General features: G+C 40.8%; 1 protein-coding gene across 1 annotated transcript in view; it reads left to right on the top strand.

Moving 5' to 3' along the window:
• kif5ab (kinesin family member 5A, b) overlaps window positions 1–23,927 on the top strand; it is a 61,995-nt gene that overhangs the window by 29,152 nt on the left and 8,916 nt on the right. Inside the window, exons 11-25 of the mRNA XM_056401618.1 lie at window positions 104–252; window positions 3,435–3,649; window positions 4,467–4,535; window positions 5,754–5,960; window positions 10,934–11,080; window positions 12,076–12,264; window positions 12,806–12,923; window positions 15,195–15,259; window positions 16,963–17,072; window positions 18,486–18,587; window positions 19,118–19,178; window positions 19,290–19,361; window positions 19,559–19,663; window positions 21,664–21,880; window positions 23,521–23,779. Coding sequence (XP_056257593.1) covers window positions 104–252; window positions 3,435–3,649; window positions 4,467–4,535; window positions 5,754–5,960; window positions 10,934–11,080; window positions 12,076–12,264; window positions 12,806–12,923; window positions 15,195–15,259; window positions 16,963–17,072; window positions 18,486–18,587; window positions 19,118–19,178; window positions 19,290–19,361; window positions 19,559–19,663; window positions 21,664–21,880; window positions 23,521–23,779 — 2,085 coding nt within the window. The remainder of the gene's footprint in view (window positions 1–103; window positions 253–3,434; window positions 3,650–4,466; window positions 4,536–5,753; window positions 5,961–10,933; window positions 11,081–12,075; window positions 12,265–12,805; window positions 12,924–15,194; window positions 15,260–16,962; window positions 17,073–18,485; window positions 18,588–19,117; window positions 19,179–19,289; window positions 19,362–19,558; window positions 19,664–21,663; window positions 21,881–23,520; window positions 23,780–23,927) is intronic.

The following is a 23,927-nucleotide window of genomic DNA, read 5'->3' as shown; positions in this document are numbered from 1 at the left end:
CTGCTGTTCTCTCACACTTTTTTTTTTTCCTTTCTACATCTTTTCCTCTCACCTCCCTACCTTAACACTGTTTCCTTCCTCCTTCTCTCTTCCTTCCAATTAGAGCCAAGACCATTAGAAATACTGTATCAGTGAACCTGGAGCTCACAGCAGAGCAGTGGAAGAGGAAGTATGAAAAGGAAAAGGAGAAGAACAGGTCAATGAAGGAGGCCATTCAGAGGCTTGAGGCTGAGCTCAACTGCTTGAGGAAAGGTAATACTCGCACTGGTAACATGCTAACAGCTGACAAAAACACTCCTATAGGGAAGAACTGTGGAAAATGTTGCCTAGGCAGTTGGACATTATCAGTACTTTTATAATAAGTTTATATTTTTTGTCACACCATTTTGGCTGACTGAAATTATTATTACTAGTGGACCAATTGCCATGAAATTTTGTACAGACATTCATGGTCCTCAGAGGATGAAGTGTACTGAATGTACTGACTTTGGAGATCCCCTGACTTTTCTTGTAGCGCCACCATGAGGTTCACATTTGTGTTTCTGAGTGCAATGTCTCAACAACTGTTGAACTGGTTGTAATGAAATTTGGTGCAGACATTCATGTTCCCCTCAGGATGAATCGTAATGGCGTTGACGCTACTCTGACTTTTCATTTAGCATTATCATCAGGAACCACACACGCGCTTTATGCCACACATTGATCTTCGTGTCTGGACAAAGTATGCCTACATTACCCACAGTCCATCTGACCAACAACAGTTCAGTTGGGGATGTGGGGTTTGTTACGCTAGTTGTGGCTAGCCCATAGAGCTACTAACATGCCTGTGACTCGTAGTCTTGTCAAATTATTGTTATGGATAGCAGAAAAGGAATGAATATTCACCCCAGCTTTAAGAAAAGAAACCAGGATCCTGAATCAGCTGTTTTATGTTTGGTGAAAAAGATCACCTGCCAAGCTGCCACTGAAAAAGTAAGACGAGGTTTGTGCTGGTAGTCAAGCGCAGAGAACACACCAGCTACATGGTCCCCTATAGAAAAATCCATTCAATTCATGTCCTTATATCTTCTAGCCTCTGTCTTCATGCATGGCAGAGTGCTCCCTAACAGGACTGCAAATTTCACCAGCCTGCAGACATTACTTTTCAGTCCACGTAAGTGCATATTTAACCTCACTTGATATCTGAACATATGCCCTATGGAGATATATGGGAAGAGCAGCCAGACTTTTTGGAACTGTGCCCTATAAACACTTAAAAATCTCTTTCTAGCTGTTTTTATTTCATTATAGTCAGACTTTTTACTTTAGAACTGGATTCCCCTCACATTATGCTGGGAGGAAAAAACGCTGGGGGCTTTATGTTTTATGAATCCTTATGTATTAGTAATCCTCACAGCGACAAAGGTTAATCACATCTAACGGAGAGTCATACATATACTTGTCCTCCTCCATGTCATCACACACAACCCTGTGTCCGTACGCACACAAGAACATAAGCACATGAAGCATTAAGCTCGCATATTCCCTCGCAATTACTCACACACGCGCGCGCATACACGCACATCTGCCCTCTCCTGCTGGACTTCAGGTCGATTTAAATGTCAGTGCTCTCAATGGTCGTGATCGGTTGACATTTAAGCTGTGTAATGGATCCTCTCCGGTGTTTTCCTGAACATCATTCCATCACAGCTTGACCTGAATTTTAAAAATGCTGTAACACATCTTTATTGAGCACCTACAGTATCATTGAAAATGATTCCTTTTATTGCCTCATCCCACTCAGCTACTCTGATTCTCCTTCACACAGCCGCACACATGCAGTCACACACACACACACAGTCTCCCCCTCAACTCTCCTACTCTCTGTCTCTCTTACAGTTTAGTACTTTTAATTTCCTAATGGATCATTTTGACAACATCGTTGCCCCCATTCTCCCCTCACTGCTCCCTGTATTGTTGCCCACCTCGGGCCAGGAACTCCCTGAGACGGATGTTGTTGACCTCCGTCTTGCACCACATTATCTAACTCTTTACTCAAGGGTGTCCCAAAGACAGGAACAGCTGTCACACGCAGCAAGTTCCATCCAGTATAGAGCGGGAATCTCCCATAGTGTGCAATGCAGGTTTTTGTTACAGTTAACCTGACAGATGTTTTTACTGATTAGCACACCTTCAACTAGGCAGGAGGATCTGATCTGTGAAAGCTGTCAGTTATCTCAAGTATGGATTACTTTGACCTTGTCTTGAAGGGGCAAAGCACTCAATTTCCAAATTGATCCTCCTCTTTTCCAGTTACAGTACAACTACAACTCAGTCACATCAGTAGCGTGAAATGCTGGGTCACACAAAAACAGAAGTAGAAGTAGTTTCCAGGCGGTTCAGAATAACACAAAGAAAGACAGATGCAGATAATTGACAACATTTAATATACTAAAGATGTACGCAAATACAGGCACTTAACGAAGCCCAAGCTTAGTCCCTTTCAGACGGCATCAAGCTGTTTATGCTCATGTGTCTTAAGTATTGTGGAAAAAGCAGAATGTGAAATGATAAATATGTCAGAACAAAAATTTAGGACACATTAGAGTTTATAATCTTCTCATATAAGGACACATTTAACGTTTAGTTTGCTTCAAATCCGCATTGTGGTTCGCTTAACCTGTGCATTGTGAACACAAAACGCTTCAGCTTCGCTTTGCCTTTTGCCATTGTATTTCAGCCCTGCTGTAGACGATAACAAGCTATTACACTGAGATGCTTGAAAATGCATATATTTGGTTCTTTGACATTGATATATACTCAGTGGATTACTTCAGTACAGCATGTCTGTTTATTTGTTAAATATGTCTTATCATGTACTCCTCACCATTAGTGTAAGAATCCTACTTTTGTATTGTACAGTGATTGTGTTACAACCTATTTCTCAGGTCACTTCATGCTTTTCCCCTGTTTCTAGAGACACGTCAGCAGAAACTCCTTGATGCTGCCTGAGGAAGAGCATCAGGCTTCAAATGCTTTACAATCCAGAGTGGCTGTCAATCCCAGCCTTTGTCTGTGTTTTTCATGCCAATAATTGCCTGTTCGTGTGTGGAAGCATATTGAACTTTTCTGCATTCACCAGCTCCCATCCTTTTGTTTTGTGAATTTCTCCAAGAATCTCCACCATGGCCAGGCCCGAGAAAACTGTCATTCTAACATTTTATACTTATGGTATTTTGCACGGCTGTCTGCGTACATGAAAAAAATGCTAATTTATGGCACTGAAATATCTCAGTCATGAGATTTAAATGCATTCAGGAGTAAAGAAAGGACATATGTTAAAGATTAACCCACTAATCCCTTCTTTTATGCATTAAGCCGTGGGGGGGATTTCACAAAGATAAGAGCCTCACATTCACATACAAAAAATCCAATATTTTCTCCCTCGTCTTAAGGTGAGGATGATGTTGTGCTGGGGCAGCGTGATGGATCGGAGGATGTTCCCCTGGTGGCTCCAAAATCTGAGGAGCCAGTTCTTGACATCTGCAGCCCCTGCAGCCCCTGCAGCCCCTGCTCCATTGCGTCCTCCATTGTGGTTCACATTTCTGAGGAAGAGCGGCAGAAGTATGAGGAGGAGATCCGCAAGCTGTACAAACAGCTGGACGAGAAGGTGATGAATGGGTGCCGCATGAGGACAATTTGTGAGCATGAATGTAGAGCTGATTACACAGTATGGCAGATTTTTGTAATGGTATGCACACATGAATACAAAGAGCCTATCGTACATATATTATTCATGTTAATGAATTCAGGATCAGACACATAGTAGTGACTAATATGGCAACTCTTAGGAATAGATGTCATTAGGGAAATAGTAATGTTCTACATTGAAAAGCATTAAAGCTTTAATTTATTTAACACATCATATTGTCTACGCGTATGTATACTGCACTCCACAGCGCTGCAATGTGTAATTGCTTTTATCAACAGATATTACATTAAATCTGCAGAACGATTAGTGTGTCAATGCACTGGCACAGTTTATCTTTCCTTTACAGTGCATATGAGAAAAAGTAGCCATGTTTTTTGTGTGTGGTTGCACATACTGTACAGGACAATCCATGGGGATGCATATATTTTCTCTCCTCTCAATGTATGTAGTACACTCGCAATAGTTGATCTGAGGCAGGATATTTTATGTTGCATGTTAAGTGTACATATACAGACGACACACCTTGAACATTTTGCTATTGCAGTGTTTATATATGAGCAGTTCACCACAGACCATCAATTAAATGCTTGCTGAACCATAATTAGACTTACACTTATTAATTATAATGTCTTTTGTTTATGGTTAGACTTTATTGATGTTTTTTTTTTTTAATAGTATTGAAACTAGTACAGAGTATCTTTACTGTACCAGTATATATAATCCATAACACTTTAAATAAACTGCATCTATTCCATGTGTCTCTTTACCACTAAAGGATGATGAGATCAACCACCAGAGCCAGATGGTGGAGAAGCTGAAGGAGCAGATGCTTGACCAGGAGGAGGTAAAAGACCATGGTTTTACATTCTTTCATGGGTTTGGTTAAATGGCCCACAGTAGGCTGCGCATCTTCAAATATAGCAGAAATCTGAATAGAAGTCAGTCAGTGAGAGGTTTATTATCTTGCCCTTGAGAGGGGTGAGAAAGAAAAAATAACTCTTTTCAGGTGCCAGAAAGCACTTGAAGAACATAGAGTGTCATTGTTTAATCATGAGTGCGTTATTTAACAGCAGTGTAAAATAGAAAATTGGATTCCAGTGGCTGCTCAGGCACAAGTTATTGAAGCAGGGATCAATAGAAAGATTGATTAAGGACTGTTGCATGATGTGGTATTTGTTCATTTTGATACATGTTGTGTCTTTATTTGTGAGAAAAAAAGAAGGAAAAGACCTATGACAAGCAAATGCCCTGTGATGACCTGGTATGTTGTGGATGAGCATGATCTTGGTGAATTTAGTGAATTTTTATACCACAATGGTTTCTGCAGCAAACAGACTTGTCTATCTATATGTGCTACTTCTGGGGGAGAACAGCAATTAAAAGCCTCCATTATAAGGTAATTACAAACAGTATTTACACCTTGTTTTCATAGCAGTGGCTAGACCAGTGGACTAAATAACCTGCAACAGGCTTCGGCGAATACTCCACTGCCAAGTCATTTGCAAAATTACTTCATTCATATTCCAAAATGGTCCTGCTGTGGGTTGAGCTGACATGGTGGTAACTACCTAACCTTAGTCTGTGTGCAGTAACACGGATTTACATCCATTTGGCCAAACATAAGCTGTATGCTGCAGTTCAAACATGCAGGCACCCTGGGCAGAGCAATATCTACATTTAATGACATCCATTCAGTGAAATGACCCACAGTGAGCTGCAGCAAAAGACAAACAAATACCATGCTGGCAAAATAATGTCAGCTCTTACAGAGTCAAGGGACGTTCTCAGATCAATATTTTAAAAAAATGTTTCATCTGTTAAATTACATCTGTATTGTGTGCCAAGGTTTGTACACATGCTTATCGCTTGTTACCAAGAGATCAGGATAAACCTCACAATTAATGTTTTATTAAAACCCAGCTGCTCTGAAATGTAAATAATGAAGAAGGAGCTGTTTTTGTATAGAATACTAATGTAAATTTGAGTTTCTTTGTGCATTTTAACCAAAGCTTTTGTTTAACTTGCTGTTTATATTTGGCTGTTAAATCTCTGTGGCCCTCAGCTTCTAGCATCATCCAAGGGTGACAGTGAGAAGGTGCAGTCGGAGCTCGGCAGGCTGCAGACAGAGAATGAATCTGCTAAGGCGGAGGTGAAGGAGGTCCTCCAGGCCCTGGAGGAGCTGGCAGTCAACTATGACCAGAAGAGCCAGGAGGTAGAGGAGAAGAGCATGCAGAACAAGATCCTGGCTGAAGAGCTTTCAAAGAAAATGGTGGGTCAGGCTTTCTTGTTGTTAATATTTCATACTAAAAATGTGAGTGAAAATGGAGCTTTTACCAATTAAAGGAGTAAATAGACATATGCTGCGTTGTGGTTCATATTGTGGACATGTACACTGAGTAAAGAAAAGGAAGGAAAAAACATTAAGGTTTAAAATAATCTGTCCATCCGTCAAATTAAGCCCCTATCTTTCAAGAATATGTAGAACTTGTGATTCAAAATGCAATTACGGAGATAATGAGTAAAATTAGAGAGCTACATGGAAGGAAAGATAAGAGAGAAAATTCTAATAATTGGGTCGCCTGCAGTCAGATATATTTAAGAACGATAAAAACTATTAGGAAAAAAAATCAAAATAGGATGTGAAAAAATGAAAAAGGATGACAAATGTAAACAGTGAAGGCCTGCTTTTTTTGTCATAATCATTCCAGACAACAGTCAACAGCATGACATAAGGCCACAAGTTTTCTGCCGTACAGCAGAATATTTATTTGTGTTGGACATCAGAAATATCCTCGGAAAGTGTATGTCACACTGAATCTAAAAATATGTTTGTCATGAGATGCGAGCCTCACACCTCTGTCATAGAGAATGACTCGAAGCAGAGTTTCAGGTGTTTTTCAGCTGTGATGAAAGATGACAGTTTTGAAATAGTGCAGCTCTGCTTATTTATTGATCATTCACAGGTTTGCATGTGAGTGGATTGTTATGCTGCATTTTAGTAAGTGGGAATGTGCAGTTGAAAATAAAGAGAATAAGGAGAGACCATTGACAGAACTGGTCAGTTCTCCATAAGGTTATTGTGACTGGCTCAGTGGACTGAGAGGACCATTATTCATCTTGTCTAAACCTCTTTAATATTTCATGCACCGTTTTACAATCTGCCACCGCGTCCTCCTCTCCCTCTCTTTCTTTCTCAGAAGCTGGTCCAGACATTGATTGAAAGGAGCTGACAATGTAGCCACTGAGTGCAAATTTTATCTTGCTAAACGCAATTTAAACCCTTCGTTCTCCTCCATCGTATCACTTACCACTTCTCCTCTATAGCCTCTTCAGTCTGTTCTGCTCTGACCTCTCACCTGACACAGCTCCCTCTCAGGGACACGACCTGGCAGTCTGACAGGATGTGAAACTGAGTACAAGGAAACATGCAGTGATCTTAAGAGAATCCCATCCTCTTAGGGCTTTTCCCAGCTTCACCTCCCCCACCCGCACCCCCATACTCTTTAGGGCCGCAGGATGCAGAGAGTGGCTCCCATAATGTGCAGTGTTGCAGGTTTTTGAATGTTTTCATATCCATAGTTGAAATGGTGCGGCATTGACCTAGAAAAAGTGTTGCAATGAGGTACATTCATCACTGTCTTCACCCCACCTTCTCCTCAGCTGCCTGCATTGTTGCTTTCAGTGGAAACTCCTCTCTTCTTCTGCAGGAGGCCACACCATCGCTCACTGTTAACTGCCATTCATCTGCTCCCTTAAGCACCTTCATTCATCCATCTGTCCACTTAAGCCCCTTTCTATTGTTATGATTAACTCCATTCATCATTCAACCAACCAGCTCTTCTCTGCCATATCTCGTCATAAATCTTTCTTCAACTACACTGAACATTTTTCATTAACCTCTCTCTTCTGTTCTCCTTTTTATTTATTAATAAATGAATTGATTTCAGTTAATTATTTACCGTCATTCATGCTATGTAAATGTTTTGACGTGGGAAGTGACCTGGAAAATGATCACAGGGCTTGAAGTTAATGACGGAGATGAAGATGGAGAGGTTGATAAAGGAGTAAATGTTACTGTATTTAAGAAGGTGCTTAATGGTGCTTTCAGTTGACTTAATGATTCATGGGGGCAATAATCTAAAATACCCCATTAAAAAAAAACAATGGCTTAAGAGCATTATTTTCTCTGATAATAGATGATTCGTTCAATATAAAATTAAACACTTTCAATGCGTCTTCAGATCCTCAAACCTTTAGGTACCATAGCAGCACCAGAGAGGAAACGGACTATATATCTGAAATAAATAAATTTTTCTTACTCATCACTCACCACTGAACAAAGACCAGAGTTGTAGCTATCAATGAAGACACCAAGGTCATTATTCCTCCATATAATTTTCACTGGGGAATTTGGGCTCAGGACCTCTAAAATCCTGGCTATGTTTCTGACCAACAGCAAACGTTTTCTTGCTCTCATTCGTTTTGTTAGACCTGTAGTGCATCGATTGAATCCAAATTGTTTCATTGTGTTCAAGCCATTGGGGCGACAGTGTTGTTTAGAAGCTGCCTGCTGTACAAACTGGAGAAGGATAAAGTAAGCTCCATCATTCGCTCTCCCAGATCCTTTCATCCAGCGCCACCGCCATCAACACCTATCTCGAAGTTTATTGATTTGTAATTTAGCAACCATTATGTTTTGTTACTTGAGTTTCTTGGATGAGAATGAGGTCAGGGCATAGGTATAGTGCTCTGTGAGCGTGCCGGAATAATGCTCTGCCACTTTCTTTCTCCAAGTGAGGAAATAGAATATATCAGTTTGCATAATCTGGTTCAAATTCATATACATTTTTTTAAGTGCCCAGAGATCCAGTCATCACTCAAGCCAGCCAATAAAAACAAATTGAATGGTCAACATTGTCATATTGATATTTAAGGTGTGTTGATTGATTCACATCGTCAACTCATGCATTGAGTAACATGAAACAAAACATTCCACCTTAAAAGTTGTCAGTAGCTGCCATTATCTAGCTCCGTGTCCTCACCACTACACCACCCCCTCTGTGCTACCATCACAGCCAACAACACATCAGTTGAGACCAGGGAACTTATTTATTTGTTTTTCCATGACATTATCTACCCAATAAATTTGAAAGAAATATAAAATAACACCCAAGTGCCTACTTAAGCTTTTCTCTAGGCTACCCAAACAAATACTATGACAACTATAAAGGAGCCATTGTGATTTTTCCCCAGCTCAGTATGTGCCATGGTTGAGAGAAATTACTCTAGTTCCACAAAGAGCATAAGCAGGCAATAGATAGTAATCCAAAGCCAGTGGCTATTTGTTGAGGCTGTGATGGTACAACTGACCAACAGACTGGAGGCCACACATTAATATTAATAATACCAATAATACCTTCGATTTTAGCTTGTTTCCAAAGTTTGCTTTGGCCCTTCTGACTCCTCCCAGGAATTCCCAATGTTAATCCAGCTGGCGTTTTGTTGTAAATGATTCACCATTTATTTTCATAAAGTATCTCAGTCAAAGTTTTTATTGTCAGATTTCCAAGGGCATCACTCCCATTTCCATCAATGAGACAGGTATTAGTGCAAAATGCCCCACTACATATTCCCAGGGCTTTAGCTTGTACAATACCCAGTTTTGTAATCATTGTAGGAGCTGCTGATCCATAAGTCATAAATACATAATCAATAATTGATCTAATCATCGATCTATAAATCATCATCACTGACTATCTGTCAGCCCCCCAGTCAGAACCTGCCACACACCTAAGAACATTTATTATTTTTCCACTCTGTAGTAAAACTTATTATTAACCTATTACTGGGTACCAGGCTCCACCTCAAGTTCCTCTGGTAGCACTTCCAACCCTCACCTGTACTGACCCTGTAAAATAAATCCTGCTTGAATATATAGAATTGGTAGTTCTCTGAAGAATTACAGACTTGATGTGATGAATCAAACCTCTATAATTCATGCCAAATGGAGAGAAGACCTTAGCATGGTTGTTTTCGGAAAGACTTTCAGAGCGCCTTGCTTTGAGAGCCCAGTTTTGAAGCCCAGGTAAAGAAAACGTTCAGTCATGTTTTTATCATTTGAAAAATACACCTAAGGTTAAGTCTTTTATTTCAGCCGCCGATTTGGAGAAACTCATCCATGCTTTTATTTCCTCCCACCTAAACTACTGCAGCTCCCTATACACCCGTCTCAGTCAGGCAGGAAATGCTGCAGCTCGGCTCAGTCCAAAAAATGTATTCATATCACTCCTGTTATAAGGTCTTTGCACTGGCTGCCTGTTAATTTTAGGATTGATTCTTAGATTAAATAAATAAATAAAAGCTGGCCTCTCCCTATATTTCTGAGCTTTTATCCCCCTCTGAGCCAGGACGCTGTCTGAGATTTGCTTTTGCTTTTCCTTTGCTGTCAAAGTTTTACTTCTTGTCTGTAAATCACTAAATGATCTGGGCCCTGAATATATTTCTGGAATGCTTGATGTATATAAGCCTAATAAGTCTCTAAAATGTGTAGGAGCTAGTCAGCTAGTGGTGTGTGGAGATAAAACTAAACAGGGTGAAATGGTTTTCAGCCACTTTGCTCCTCACTGCTGGAACCAGCTCCCAATGGATATCAAATCTGCCCAAACCGTGACGTGCTTTAAAAAGAAGCTAAAAACTGCTTAGTCTTAATTTAATAATTTAATCTTGCACTTTAATTACATGTTTTATAATCTGTGTTTTTATACTGTTTTCTATTTTTGTGCTTTTATTTCTGTTTTTTATGCTTCTTGTATATCTATTAAACATTTTGAATGTGCTCTGTATGATAATGTTCTATACAAATAAATTTGCCTAAATGCGACATGAAGAATTTATGAACAATTCATAAAGTCAGTCTAACATTTGATCATGAGGTCAGTTATAGTTGTTTGATGTATGTAAACTTGCCACCGTAGGAAAAGTGTTTGGATAAAATAACAATAAAAATTGAATTAGAAGCTTACGTGTCATAGGTGCACTCTAGTACTTAAACAAATAGCACTACACCCCTGGTCAGGGGTTAAAATGCCTTGCAGCTGTGTGTGCTCTCAGGATAATGGACTCTCATTAACCTTTTCTCTCACTTCACCCCCACGCAATATTCTCTCCCTTTATTATTCCCTTGCACCTTCCAATCTCTTCTCCCTCGTTTGTTTATCTCCTCCTTTAACTCTCCTCCGACAGGGTCATTTGATGGCTTTAGAGGCAGAGCTGTCCCGTATCCAAGAAGTGAGCAGCCACCAGAGGAAACGCATCGCTGAGATTCTCAACGGGCTCATGAGGGAGCTGAGCGAGTTCAGCACCATTGTAGGAAACAAGGACATCAAGTTGGTGAGTGAAGCTGAGGCTGCAGGTTTGGAGACACTGCATTCACTTACCAAAGAACCAAGGAACAAACAGTGAAACACTGAAATAAAATACTTTGTATGCAGTTTTAGGTACCTTTCTGTATTTTAAACATTTTTACTTTGAATCCTGGTGTTTCCAGACTATCAAAACAAGAAGCTTCTTCTCATTGTTAGAGTTATAACTCACAAACCAGTACGCACAGGCAGATCAGATGTCATACACATAATGTTGGTGTCATCGCAGCTTGCTCTCTCCAGTGAATAGGTTTTAAATTTTATTGAAGGGGTGCTCATTTTGACCTCTGATCTTGCCTCATAATACCAAAATGTAAAGGTTTTCTTCTATAGATTCACCAAGATATAAAAATTATTAGGCGAAAAAAAATCAGGGTTCAGGTATAGGCCATAGCTAACTTGTTTACATCATTGAAAGCATGATCACGCCCAACTAAGACATTTAAGGACCAAAACAAACAAACCAAACAAACAGTCAAGGGTTCAAGAGTTCACAATGTACAAAAATGTGCCTGCTTGTTCCAAAGCAGCACTACAGCTTTATCACTTGCAGTGGAAAATGTTCAATGCCTTGCACGTCACTTTATACACATCTCTGTCTAATTTAGATTGACATATCTGAAGGGCCATACATGAAACATTGTAGTCAACATGCACTATGTATTGCCCATGACCCTGAATTTTTCTGTATAAGACCCGGGGATAGTTTATAGGCATATTCACTGTCATCTGTAATGATCAGATTGATTTTGATGTGTAAGTTCATTTCAGAGCCTCTTGAATCACAGCACCTGCTATATGATACTGTTAACCTAATGGATGTGCATACGAAATGCCAGAAAGCCTCCCTCCCTCGCTCCCTCTTCAATTGCATTTAAATCATCTCTACTCAATCTTAACCAAACATCTCCACTACTCTTTGAACTGTCCCACCTCCTCTCCTCCTGCCTCATCCGTCTACAGCCCATGGAGATCACCGGTGCGATCGAGGAGGAGTTCACTGTGGCTCGCCTCTACATCAGTAAGATAAAGTCGGAGGTGAAGTCGATGGTGAAGCGCTGCCGTCACCTGGAGAACCTCCAGATGGAGTGTCACCGCAAGATGGAGGAGACGGGAAGAGAGCTGTCCTCGTGTCACCTCCTCATTTCACAGGTGAGGGACTGGTAGGGAAAAAAAGAACTGCTCATCTGTTACCTCAGGGGCAATTTTTTTCTGTTTACATGGAAAAATCAGGACACCGCAACTTACAACACTGCAAAATATTAATTATCACCGCAAACGACTGAGTGACCTTTCAAGCTCACTCCTCTTCGTCAGTCTAATTAACATTACACATTGCTATGTAGGCCTCAGTGTGGTGTTAATTACTCTGATGAAGAGCTGTGTGCTCAAAGCGTCACTCAACTTATTTTGGAAACAACAGCTTTTTGGCATTAGAAGCTTACAGTGTGAAAACTGTCTGAAAAATTCTTAAAGCATTGTGTGTTTTCTGTTCTATGTGCTGATGTGGTTGCTAGAAGCCATCATGATGTAAATGTTACTATCTTTGGTATTTAAATTAAAATCCCTGGTGAATAGAAATCATAAATATTCAGGGTAAACCGTATCCATTCAACTCTGAGTAAAAAGTAAATTTTATCCTCTCTTGGGTAGAGTTGCTTTGCTCATCAGTATACCATGCTCTGAATTTCAGCACGGTGCTAAGATCCGCTCTCTAACGGAGTACATGCAGAATGTGGAGCTGAAGAAGAGACAGCTGGAGGACAACTACGACTCTCTGAGCGAGGAGCTGGCCACACTCAAAGCTCAAGGTAGAGTAACACAAATCATTATTGTGTAAAACTGATAGTAGCTCCATCAATATATGAATCCAGACAAACACCAAAACATACATAACCAGTGAAAAAATAAGATTAACTAAGACTGTGAGACTGAAGAATTAACAGCACAGTGAACTAAATGTTAATATCAGCATGCTAACATGCTCACAGTGACAATGCTGATGTTAAGCAGGTATAATGTTTACAATTTACACTGTCTTAGTATTGTGTGTTAACATGCTAATGTTTGCTAATTACTAAACATAACTTAGCCTAGACCTAAGGTGGATGGGAACCTCATTAGTTTAGCAGGTATTTGGTCATAAACCAAAGTACTGGACAAATTTAACTTTGGACCTGATGATTGCTCTAAATGAAAAGTGAAAAGATCAAGCAACTAATGCTCAGGAGAACATGAATGCCTGAACTGAATTTCATTTTCGCCAATCCATCCAATATTTGTTGACACATTTCACTCACAAATATCGGCCTCATGGTGGCGGTAAAGGAAATGTCCAAGGATCATAAAAGTCAATAGGATACATCGTAAGGGAACAATGAATGTCTTTTTTTTTCACATCCGTCGAGCAGATGTTGAGAAATTTCACAATTAAAAACTTTGACCTGCTGGTGGCACTAGATGAAAAGTCAGAGGGCGCATCATTACACTGGTGGGTCATTAGGTTCATCCTCTCCTGAATGTCTTCAACATTTCATGACAATCCATCTAAAAGTTGTTAAGGTATTTCAGTCTAGATCAAAGTGGTGGACCAGCAGAATATCCATACAGCCACGTCACTACTGAGACTAAAAAGACAAAAAAGCAACGGATTTATAATCTCAGCATACTACTCAAATTTACACAGCCAGCATTGTGACGTACATGTAAAGTACGTTAATCAAGGGTTTTGAGGGGAAATCAAGCCAAACCTGAAGTGCAAGGATCAATATTGCACAAACACGGTCTGTTCAGTACACATAAAATATACAGTACAAGCTTAGCCTCAGGATGAGGTTGACATATTTTACCTTCGGAATACCAAACCAGGAGCAAGAGAAAAGACTCCAAATATCAATATGGTTGAATAAGCATAATGACACATTTATGGTTGATGAATCAGGCAAAATATAAGGCTTCAGGAGGAAATCAAATCAACATTAAAACAGTCAGCAAAACTCAGTATTAATTCAAATAAAGGAGAAGTTTACAGAAGCAAATTCTTTCAACTAAACCAAACATCTTTACGATGACATTGTGCTGAAGGGATTCAAATTATAATTGATAATCTGATAAACACTGTGTGACATTTCTTAGTCACTGCACAGTGAAGGACAATGTTTAGACGGATAAATCTTGCTGAATTGCTGACTTGAGATGCCAAAGTCAAATTTAAGGTTAATGCTCTGACACAGTCAGAAAAAATCACGTCCGTACAAATGTAGAAAGACAACAAACCTGTCACTGTGTCTCAACTCCACCGAGCTGGAACTGGAAGAAACTTGCTCTCTGCTTAAAACCATTTTACTGGCTTCAGTAGAGAGCTTCAGCCCGTGCCAGAGGCCTCTCTATCCTGTCAAGAGAAACAAAAACAACAGTAAATGCTGATGAACAGCTTTGGCTCCCGAGCATTTCACCACACCAGCACAAATAGATTAATGGTACGTTTGAAACCCTGCGATGTCCAGCTAACTGCAGTTATTCCCAGTACACTGACACAATTCACAAATCAGGCCAAAGGCAATGTGTTCCTGAGGAGTCTCACAGAACTGCATTAAATAACTGGTGGATTTAAGGGCAGGTAAATCAATTTTGGCCCCACTCCACACCTGAGCCGGGCCGTCCTGGAGTCGTTACAGAAGTAGATAAATACAAAGTGCTGCAGGTCATGTTGGTGATCACACAGCCTGGCGTGAGGTAGAGAGCTCCTAATTTCATCATCAGACAACAGGAACAGCAGTGAGTCAACAACAGATCAGATCGGCGTGACACAATAGCTGTCATTTGCAATAATAGATACTATTACACCCAAAGGCATGACTTGGATCACGCTGACCTCGCTGTCAACATCAAGCGTCGGTACTGCTGTGCTGTCAAAGTCAGGTCACTGTCACCTCTTTTATCTACATCAACGTGTTACTTTCTTTTGACTGTGTACCTCTCTCTTCCTCTTCTGCCTTCTTTTTTTTCTCTCCATCTTGGTATCTCATGCCATCAATCTCTGTCTTTTCTCCTAAATGTATGTGTGTGTGTGTGTGTTTCAGAGAGCTTGTCACACATGACCAGGGGGGAGAATCGCACGTCTGCCCAGGATTGCTGTGATATAAAGGTAGTCATGACTACAGTGAGAGCAACTTAATGTAATGACCTTTTATCACACCGCCTCAGCACTCAGCTAACTGCAGGTGTGCATGTGTGGATGTCATGTGTGTGTGCGTTTGTCTGCGACAGCATCCATTTTTCATGTGTCAGTGTGCGGTGTCTTTGCTGGAACATGAGCTCATGAGTGTTTGTGCATGTAAACTACTGCAGGGCTGCGACTTACAGATAAATATTTTGACACTTTAGGAAATAGGCTTAATAACTTTTTTTTCCCTGATAGTAAGATGAGAAGATCCATGCCACTCTCATGTCACTACGATGAATATGAAGCTACAGCCAGCAGCCAGTGGCCCAGAAAGCATTTTTCTCATACACAGTCATTGGAAAAGGAGCAGCTGTAAAGTGGTGAATAAGAGAGTGTCACAAACTTCATTAAAGGCTTTTTATTATCAGAATTTGATTCATTTGGTCCAATAAAATTTGGAAAGTTTGAAAGTTAAATTATTTTATTCCATTCATGTGAGCCAACAGGAATTCGCTCGGCCAAAGAACATCTCAAACACTCATACACAACTTGACTGGAGACGGACTCTACTAAGCTCTATGGGTCCAAAAATGCTACGATTATTATGTGGGTTGAACAAACAAGTGTTAATTAATGAGCTTTAGGAGTGCTGGTAGGCAATTTTGTTGCCTTTGGAGAGAGCCAGGTTAACTGTTTCCTGTCCAGACATGAAAGTGGCATCAATCTGCAAGAAAGCAAAAAAGCAAACTAAGACTATTCCTTTAATGTCAGAAAATAGTGAGAAGAGCCTGATATGATCTTCAAATAGTGATACCGTTCAAAATCCAAAGGTGCTCATTTTACAATGACAATCCTCACATTTGAGATGCTGGAAATGCAGTCTAATTACTGACATGTTCAGATTAACCTGTTTGAACCTGCTACTAAAGCCTCCAGTTGTGTAACTTCCATGTTTGCACCACATGCAGTGCATGTAGCACATAATAGACAGCAGCTTCAATATATTTTTGGGCAGAAGTCCTAAAACCAACCAGTGTACTTGAATACTACCAGGGCGTGGGCTTTCTGTATATAAAGGGCAAATTCCCGAAATTCCCAAAAACCAACTAACATATAGTTAACCAAGGGTTTTTTAGTTCACTGGAAGTCCGGGTCCCGGAACAGTTACCCACTTTGCCTAGAAATCCTTTCTTAAAGTAAGCATGAGACAGATGCAGTTTTCAGCTGCTAAATGCTTCTGTACAGCTGGCAGTGTTTGTTGTTTTTCATTATTTACTTGTGTTCATAAGTGTGTTTCTGCATGTCAGTGTGTGTGTATCTGTGTGTGAAATGCTCCAGTTTCATTAGCACATGTCACTTCATTCGCAATGGCAGTGCGTGACACAATCTGCTGTGTGTGTGTGTGTGCGTGTGCGTGCGCACGCATGTGAATGCGTGTGTGTGTGCACGCGTGTGTGTGCGCGCGTGTGTTAAATGCCCATGTGGCATTGCATGTCCACGTGTGCACTGGTGTGTGTAATTTTCTCCTCTCTCCTCTAGTTATTTTGTTTTCCTTTTATTCCCACCTCTGGGTACTCTCTCTCTCTCTCTCTCTCTCTCTCTCTCTCTTTCTCTCTTTCTCTTTCTCTCTCTCATTATATATCCTGTGTATGTCTCTCACCCCCTTCTTGTTGCCCATACCTCAGAGGGCTTTGGAGCAGCAGATGGAGTCACACCGTGAGGCGCACAGCAAACAGCTTGGCCGCCTGCGAGACGAGATCAATGAGAAGCAGAAGATCATCGACAATTTAACTGAGTCAGTTCCTTAAAAATAGAAGTTCTTAACATGTAAAGGAGTGTTGTAAGTGATGTACAGTATTTTTACTGTAGTTTTTTAACTGGAGTGTTTTAAAGCAGAGGTGTCAACTTCATGGAAGAAGCATTTTTCCTTCCATATTTGAGGCTCAACTGTGGCAATATCTAATGCAGGTCATACATGTATCCAAAGGCAGACAGCTTACCCACTCTGTCAGCTGCCTGTGGACTCAAATCTCAAATTGAGTTCTACCCTCATAAGCAGTGTGAAAATGCTAAAATTGGGGAGACATGGTATCAGTAGTTGAGTTCTCAAAAAGTATGAGCCCTGCTTTAGCTGCAAGAGGGGCGGAAATCAATATGTGTGGGTGGTTTACATGGTGAGGAAACTGCAGTGTGGGAGGACCTTAACACCAGGCTTCTGCTGAACCTCAGTGTGAGGAGCCACTGGGCTGGCTTTGGCTCCTTGAAAAAGAGGCCCCCTTGAGGTGCCTTGTTTTGAATACAATCTGTACCAGGCATGACCGTCTGGGAGGAGACTGCAGGGCAGACCCTCTTGAGGGACTAAAGTACATTTCCCAGCTGGCCTGGGAGTGTCTGTAACACCCAAGGAGCAGCTGCAGAGAATTTCTGAAAGAAAAGACATTTGGAGCTGCTCTGCTTGTCCTGCTGGCAGAGCCTGATTTGGATAAGCAGCTTGAAAATGGATGGATGGATGGCTGTCAGTGAGATGGAAAGCATCTGAAATAGGAGCAGGGTGGCCCTTTAGATCCTTCAACAGAACAGGAAAAACATGTATACAATAAATGTTCCCCCAAGAGTCAAGGGTCAGTAAGAAAATCCAAAATGTTTTTGCCAAATGCCCTATATTCTTGAAAACCAGAATGTGGTTGCACCCTACTAACTGGACACTTCCATGCTTTGGTTTTGACCTAATGACACACTTAAGTGCCCCTGTGGTTTGCCAAAGTGCCTGTGTGGAAAGTGCTCTTCTGTGATGTTAGGGCAAAAATAAATCCTTAAACTGCACATAGAAATGGTGGCTCTTCATCATTTTGCTCCTGCTGCTTTTAAAGTCTGTGCACAACACTGAGCTGGAGCTTTTCACCTCAGACTCGGGAAAGACAATTTTTATTTCACATGTGACAGTGAGGTGGTACCAGTCATCCTATGAAACTGTTTTTTTTTTTTCAACCTAAGTATATAAAAAATATATATAAATAAACCTCTCTGATGACCTTCTGTGATGTTTCTTCTACATGGGTAAATAAAATACACTGTGGTTAAATTCTATTATGGGTATGAAGTCACAGTAAGTTAGATGATAGGGTGCTAACCTTCATTTCCCAGTGGTATTACAGATTCTCTTTCTCATAAATTGAATCCTTGAGTGAGTCACTTGTCACTTTTTTAGCTGTAACCAGAAGCAGCAGTTGGAGTTGGAGCAACTGCACGATGACTTTGAACGTCTCAGGAGCCAAGAGCATCACAAGAGCCGGCAGCTGGAGGAACTGACGTGAGTCTCTGCTTTACCGTCCTGGCCATCTTTCAAACACTTCACCATATGGAGGCCTGGGGGCGAGCTGCCCCTTTTGATTCACATCTTTCATGTCTCTCTATCGTTTGTCTTTCTTTTGTCTATTTATTTTCCTTTCTCTCTGCAGCTCTGACTGTCATTCTGTTTACACTGTGCTGCTCTGGCTGTGGAGTAATACAGTCATACAGACTGTGTCTAAAATTAACCAGAGGCTAGCCCCTTTAACCCACTCTTTGCCTATTTCTCTCTGTCTTTCTCTTGCTGTCTTACTCTATTTGCATCTCCATTATGTAGTTTTGAAACAAGGTAGCATCTGGCTGTTAATAGGCCTCTTTCTGGACTGACCTTTGCAGCATATTGCATCAGATGGCAGCTGGGTAACAGCCCACGAGTGGGGCCGCCGGTGCATGCTGCGTTTGTTCTTTGTTTATGAATTATTCTGGCAAGAATGTGGTAATCATTTGGGTAAAGGAAAGCTCATTTTGAATTTTCTATCTTTCTGTCTGTAGATTTCTCCATGAGCGTCATGAGCAGTCAAAACAGGACCTCAAAGGGCTGGAGGAGACTGTTGTAAGTCATTATTTGCTGTCACGATTCACTTGGCTCCATCAGCAGCCACTGATCCACTAAATACACTGTAACTGCTTTAACTGCACCATTTCCTCTCTACTCATACTATAGGCTCGTGAGCTCCACACCCTGCACAACCTCCGCAAGCTTTTTGTTCAAGACCTCACGACTCGAGTTAGAAAAGTAAGCCAGACATAATTAAGTTACACAACACACCTCAAAGCTTTAATTTTTCACATATAACCATTGTAGGCAGAGTATATGTGACTTTACCTAGACTGTATGAAAATTACTTTTTTGGAACTACAGTACTTGCCACAGCAGTTTTTTTTTTTCTTTTTTACAGAACTCTAAAATATCTCCTCTGTTTATGTTGACAGAGTGCAGAATTGGAGCCTGATGATACTGGGGGATATATCACCCAGAAACAGAAGATTTCCTTTCTTGAAAACAACCTGGACCAGCTTACAAAAGTTCACAAACAGGTAACAACAAGCAGCAGATGTAAAACTGTGAATTATAGTGACCGAGACAGATCATAACATTTTACCTGTCCACCACCTCTTTGAATATTAGGACAAATCATCCGGTTTACCTCAGCCTGGGAGCTTGATTGTCACTGTGCCATGACACAGCGGTAAGGCAGAAATGTCTTGCATAGATAGAATATGAGAGGAGGGCAAAAAGAGCGAGCCAAATTAAAATACAGAGCAGCATGCACTGTTTGTCATTGCTCTCCGATGGGCTGAAGTAACCGTAGCACCATCAATCATCTTACTACAGTAACTTCACATGAAAGTCTCCTTGAAAACGGAGCAGCAGGAGGTGTTAAACCATGCTGCCTTCAGGGAAAGGAAGCCACACAGCATAAAACTGTTACTCAGATTTGAAATGAATTCATCCTCATGAAGGTGCACACCAGCACTCTTAGTCTTTCTTCTCTCTCTGTCTGACACACACAAACTCTCAAAAGCAGCCTTGTGCTCAAAAAGATTAGACAAACATACACACACTTCACATCTTTATTTCAAGTTCCTAAACAGACTATAGCAGTGGACTAAATGTTGATGTGCTAAACGTTCTGCAGAATGGCAAATATACTCAGGCTGACAGATTGGTGAGAGCTGCACTGCAGCAGTCTGTCAGGCAGAAAACCAATCCTAAAGTGGCTGCTGGGAGACCCCTATCCCATCCACCACCTGCTGATATTGTGGGAATAGAAGACCAAAGTCATGGCCATAAATCAGAAAACTCCCAGTGGAAAGTGATAAGACTCCCAAAGACAGGCAGTGGAAAGTGCACCGTGGCAACATATGAGTTTCTCTGCCCCTGTTAAGATATAATAATGTCTGTCCATCCATCTATCTGCACACACACAACTATCACGATTTCTCTTATAACATTCACTTACCTCCTGTAGGAATCCTGCCTCCGTTTTCTGTTTTTTCTTTTGAAGTCTCTCACTACAAAACAATAAACTAGCACTGCCAAACCTCAGGTGGATTGATTGAATTCCTGAGTCCTTTGCCTGCTTTGGCTGTTAGATAACTTTCGCAGCTTACTAAACCTTGCAGGTCTTATACTCAGTATCTCTGCGGGGTATGGATTAGTTTGCATGATCACGTAGCAGCAAACTCTCTGTGATTAAGGTGCTCAGTCATGGATTTCTCGCATCTGCCTTGCCCCCTCTTGTAGGAAACATGATCTGCACATGTGCAGCAATGTAAAATCAGTAAGTCTGCCAGTTGATTGTGGTTCATGGGCATGACTATAAACAAAGAAGACCACAATCTAGGTTTAGTTCTGTTTTTAACAGTAACAGTCATTAACACATATGGTACATAAAGCATACTTCTTGGCCAAGTGTTGGACTTTTCCCATTGGCTGTTGCTCTTTCGAAATGATTTGGCGCAAACAGATTCTATTATGTCATCAGGTATTGGCTTTATTTAAGACAGGTTTGTATTAAAAGCAATTATTTATTTATAATTTCCATTGTTTTGGATTTATTATTGGTCATGCCATTATTTTAGTAAGTATTTTAGTTTACTCTCTTTTGCCCTGTTTAAGTTGATACAAACTTAACACTTCCTTTAATTGTTTCAAAGTAAAAGCCCTCTAACATTTCAGTGTTCAGAAAAACCTTGATGTGCTAGTTTCTTTAGCTCAACAGTTACCAATGGTTTCTCTCTCTCTCCCTCAGACTCTCCTGCTCTCTCTTGCTCGTGTGTTTTATGTTTAGTTATTCCTCTGCTCTGCACCATGGAGCCACTGTAGTTAGCCAGCCCCCAGTAGCCTTAGCCCCACCCCAATCACCCCCAGCTTGTTAGCTTAAAGCCAAAACCCAAGACAAGTTTTTGTGAAAAGAAGTAGCTACTGTTACAAGACTTTCTGTTTATGGTATTTATTACAGTCATCTGAACAGGAGTAGCTGTTTATGTAACTAGCTGGTAAACCGGTCCTTAGTGTTCTGTATGTTTTACAGCTGGTGCGTGACAATGCAGACCTTCGCTGTGAGCTTCCAAAACTGGAAAAACGTCTTCGGTCTACAGCTGAGCGAGTTAAGGCGCTGGAGGGTGCACTGAAGGAGGCGAAGGAAGGAGCCATGAAGGACCGTCGCCGCTACCAGCAGGAGGTGGAGCGTGTCAAAGATGTAATGAGGGTCCGCAATCCTTTCCGCCGGCCCCATGCCGCACAGATAGGTAACACACAACACCTCACACACAGATTTAACCCGTTCAAAACTACTGAAAAGCCATAGTGAGCTGGACACTACATTGCATGGCTGCATGTGTCCTTTCAGTAGAAGTTATGTAATCAGATTCAATGATGATAACAAAGCATCCTCTAATCGGTAAGTAGGCAGTGATCCATTGCATCCATCCATTACAATCTGATCTATGGATTTTTTCATGGATTATTCAAGTATTATTACTACACTGCTGTTTAAGACATTAATTGCTCTCCTATTCTTTCCATTCATTCCACAGTCATCTCATATGCACGTCTGTTTCTATGTCTACAACCCCGTCCATTTAATTTTATATAGAGTAATATTACATTTTTTCTCATTTGCTTGAGTAGTTTTCAAAACAATGAGTGCAATCATCACAGCAATTCACACCGTGCAGCACCGCACCCTCAAAAAGCTCTGACTCATGCATCGAAATTAAGTAAATTCATTAACCAGTGCATCTCAGCTTCCTTTCCTCATTTTCTGAAATCATGTCAAAATGAGTTCACTGAAAATTCTGTTACTTTATTTTGTTTCAAGCAATTTGATTTTACATTACCCAGTAGTACAGTCTAATTTCCCCTGCAGCTAACTGAAGGATTTCCATCAAAAAACATGCCCCTGAATACAAACTGTAGTTTCAACAAAGCACATTTCTTCTCAAGTATGAATCTTACAGCAACTGTGAAAGGAATGTAAAATGAAGACAACTGTTTACTATAGTACAAGATTCAGATCGGTTGTTGTAGAAACAACTTTAAAAAAGAAATGTGAAAATGTCAATGTAAATCCTCTCCACTACAATCCCAATGTGTTAGGTTCCACATGTAAACACTCATGTGTATCTGGCCGTAACATTTCATCTACTTCACATCTGATATTGGCCCTTGCAATGCACTGTGAGAGAAGGCTTTTGCCGTGAGGCAACAATCCTTTCCATTTTTCTGTTGTGATTCCCCACAGACAAAATCCATTGTTGGATTTGCCTCCCCTCACTGCTCTGAGACTTCCTCCCTTCCGCTTACCAGATCACCATCAGTTCGTACACCTCCACAAGCAAGCTGCTGTCCCCTCTCTGACAGAGTTTTCTGTACTTAATCTTGTTCCATATTCAGCACCTGAAACTACCAGAAACTCAAGTTCACCCCTGTGGAATACAAAAATATGTTTGAGTACTGATAGAAGCTAAATGAATGTGTTAGGTTGCCATAAAATAAGAGAGTATTTATGGTCGTACCAACATGCTAAAATTTATGAAAGACAATAACGATCCTCTTCTGAGAGAACTACAATTGATTAGAAAAGCAGTGCAATCCATTGTAATCACCAACTCACTTCACCGCTGTTCGGCTGAAGATAATTGCTTATATACATTTTGATTTCTGTGTGAAATAAATGAGAGACACATATGCTGTTGTGAGAAAATGAGCTATTGATTAGAGAGTATTTTCAGAATAATTTGATGATCATACCATAGCAACTGTGATATTCTTCTGTCTATTAATATATTCTCAGTAAAACATTGTATTACTTTGCACCACAGTGGACTGTGAAGCCCTAACCCTTTAAATAAACAAGTATGTTTTTGCCTTCTGTTATCTCTCTTAGCCAAGCCTGTGCGCCCTGGCCACTACCCAGCCTGCTCTCCCACCAACCCCTTCTTCATCCGAGGCTACAGCGATCACCCCGTTGCCTTCAGCAATGCTGTTTTCCACAACAGCAACAACCAACAAGCAGCTGCTTCTTCTGCCCCTGCATCTCCAGAGAACGAGCCTCGGGTACCTGAGGCCAACTCCAACCAGAACAGCCCCGTCAAACACGCCGACTCCCAAAACAGCGACACACACGACAACGACACTCACAACAAGTAAACACAGTTACATGTGGCTGATTGCTGAGTAATATACTGCTGATCATTATGATACTAGACCTTTATACTATGGTTTGGACTAATCTTAACTCAAGGTCCACTTACTAGCTTTTTTCCCCATGCTTTAAACAATGTCTCGCTTTGT

The sequence above is a fragment of the Seriola aureovittata genome, chromosome 2 (genome assembly GCF_021018895.1).
Source record: "Seriola aureovittata isolate HTS-2021-v1 ecotype China chromosome 2, ASM2101889v1, whole genome shotgun sequence".
Taxonomy (NCBI): domain Eukaryota; kingdom Metazoa; phylum Chordata; class Actinopteri; order Carangiformes; family Carangidae; genus Seriola; species Seriola aureovittata.
Note: the sequence above shows the minus strand (reverse complement) of the source record. Positions and strands in the feature narration are given on the sequence as shown.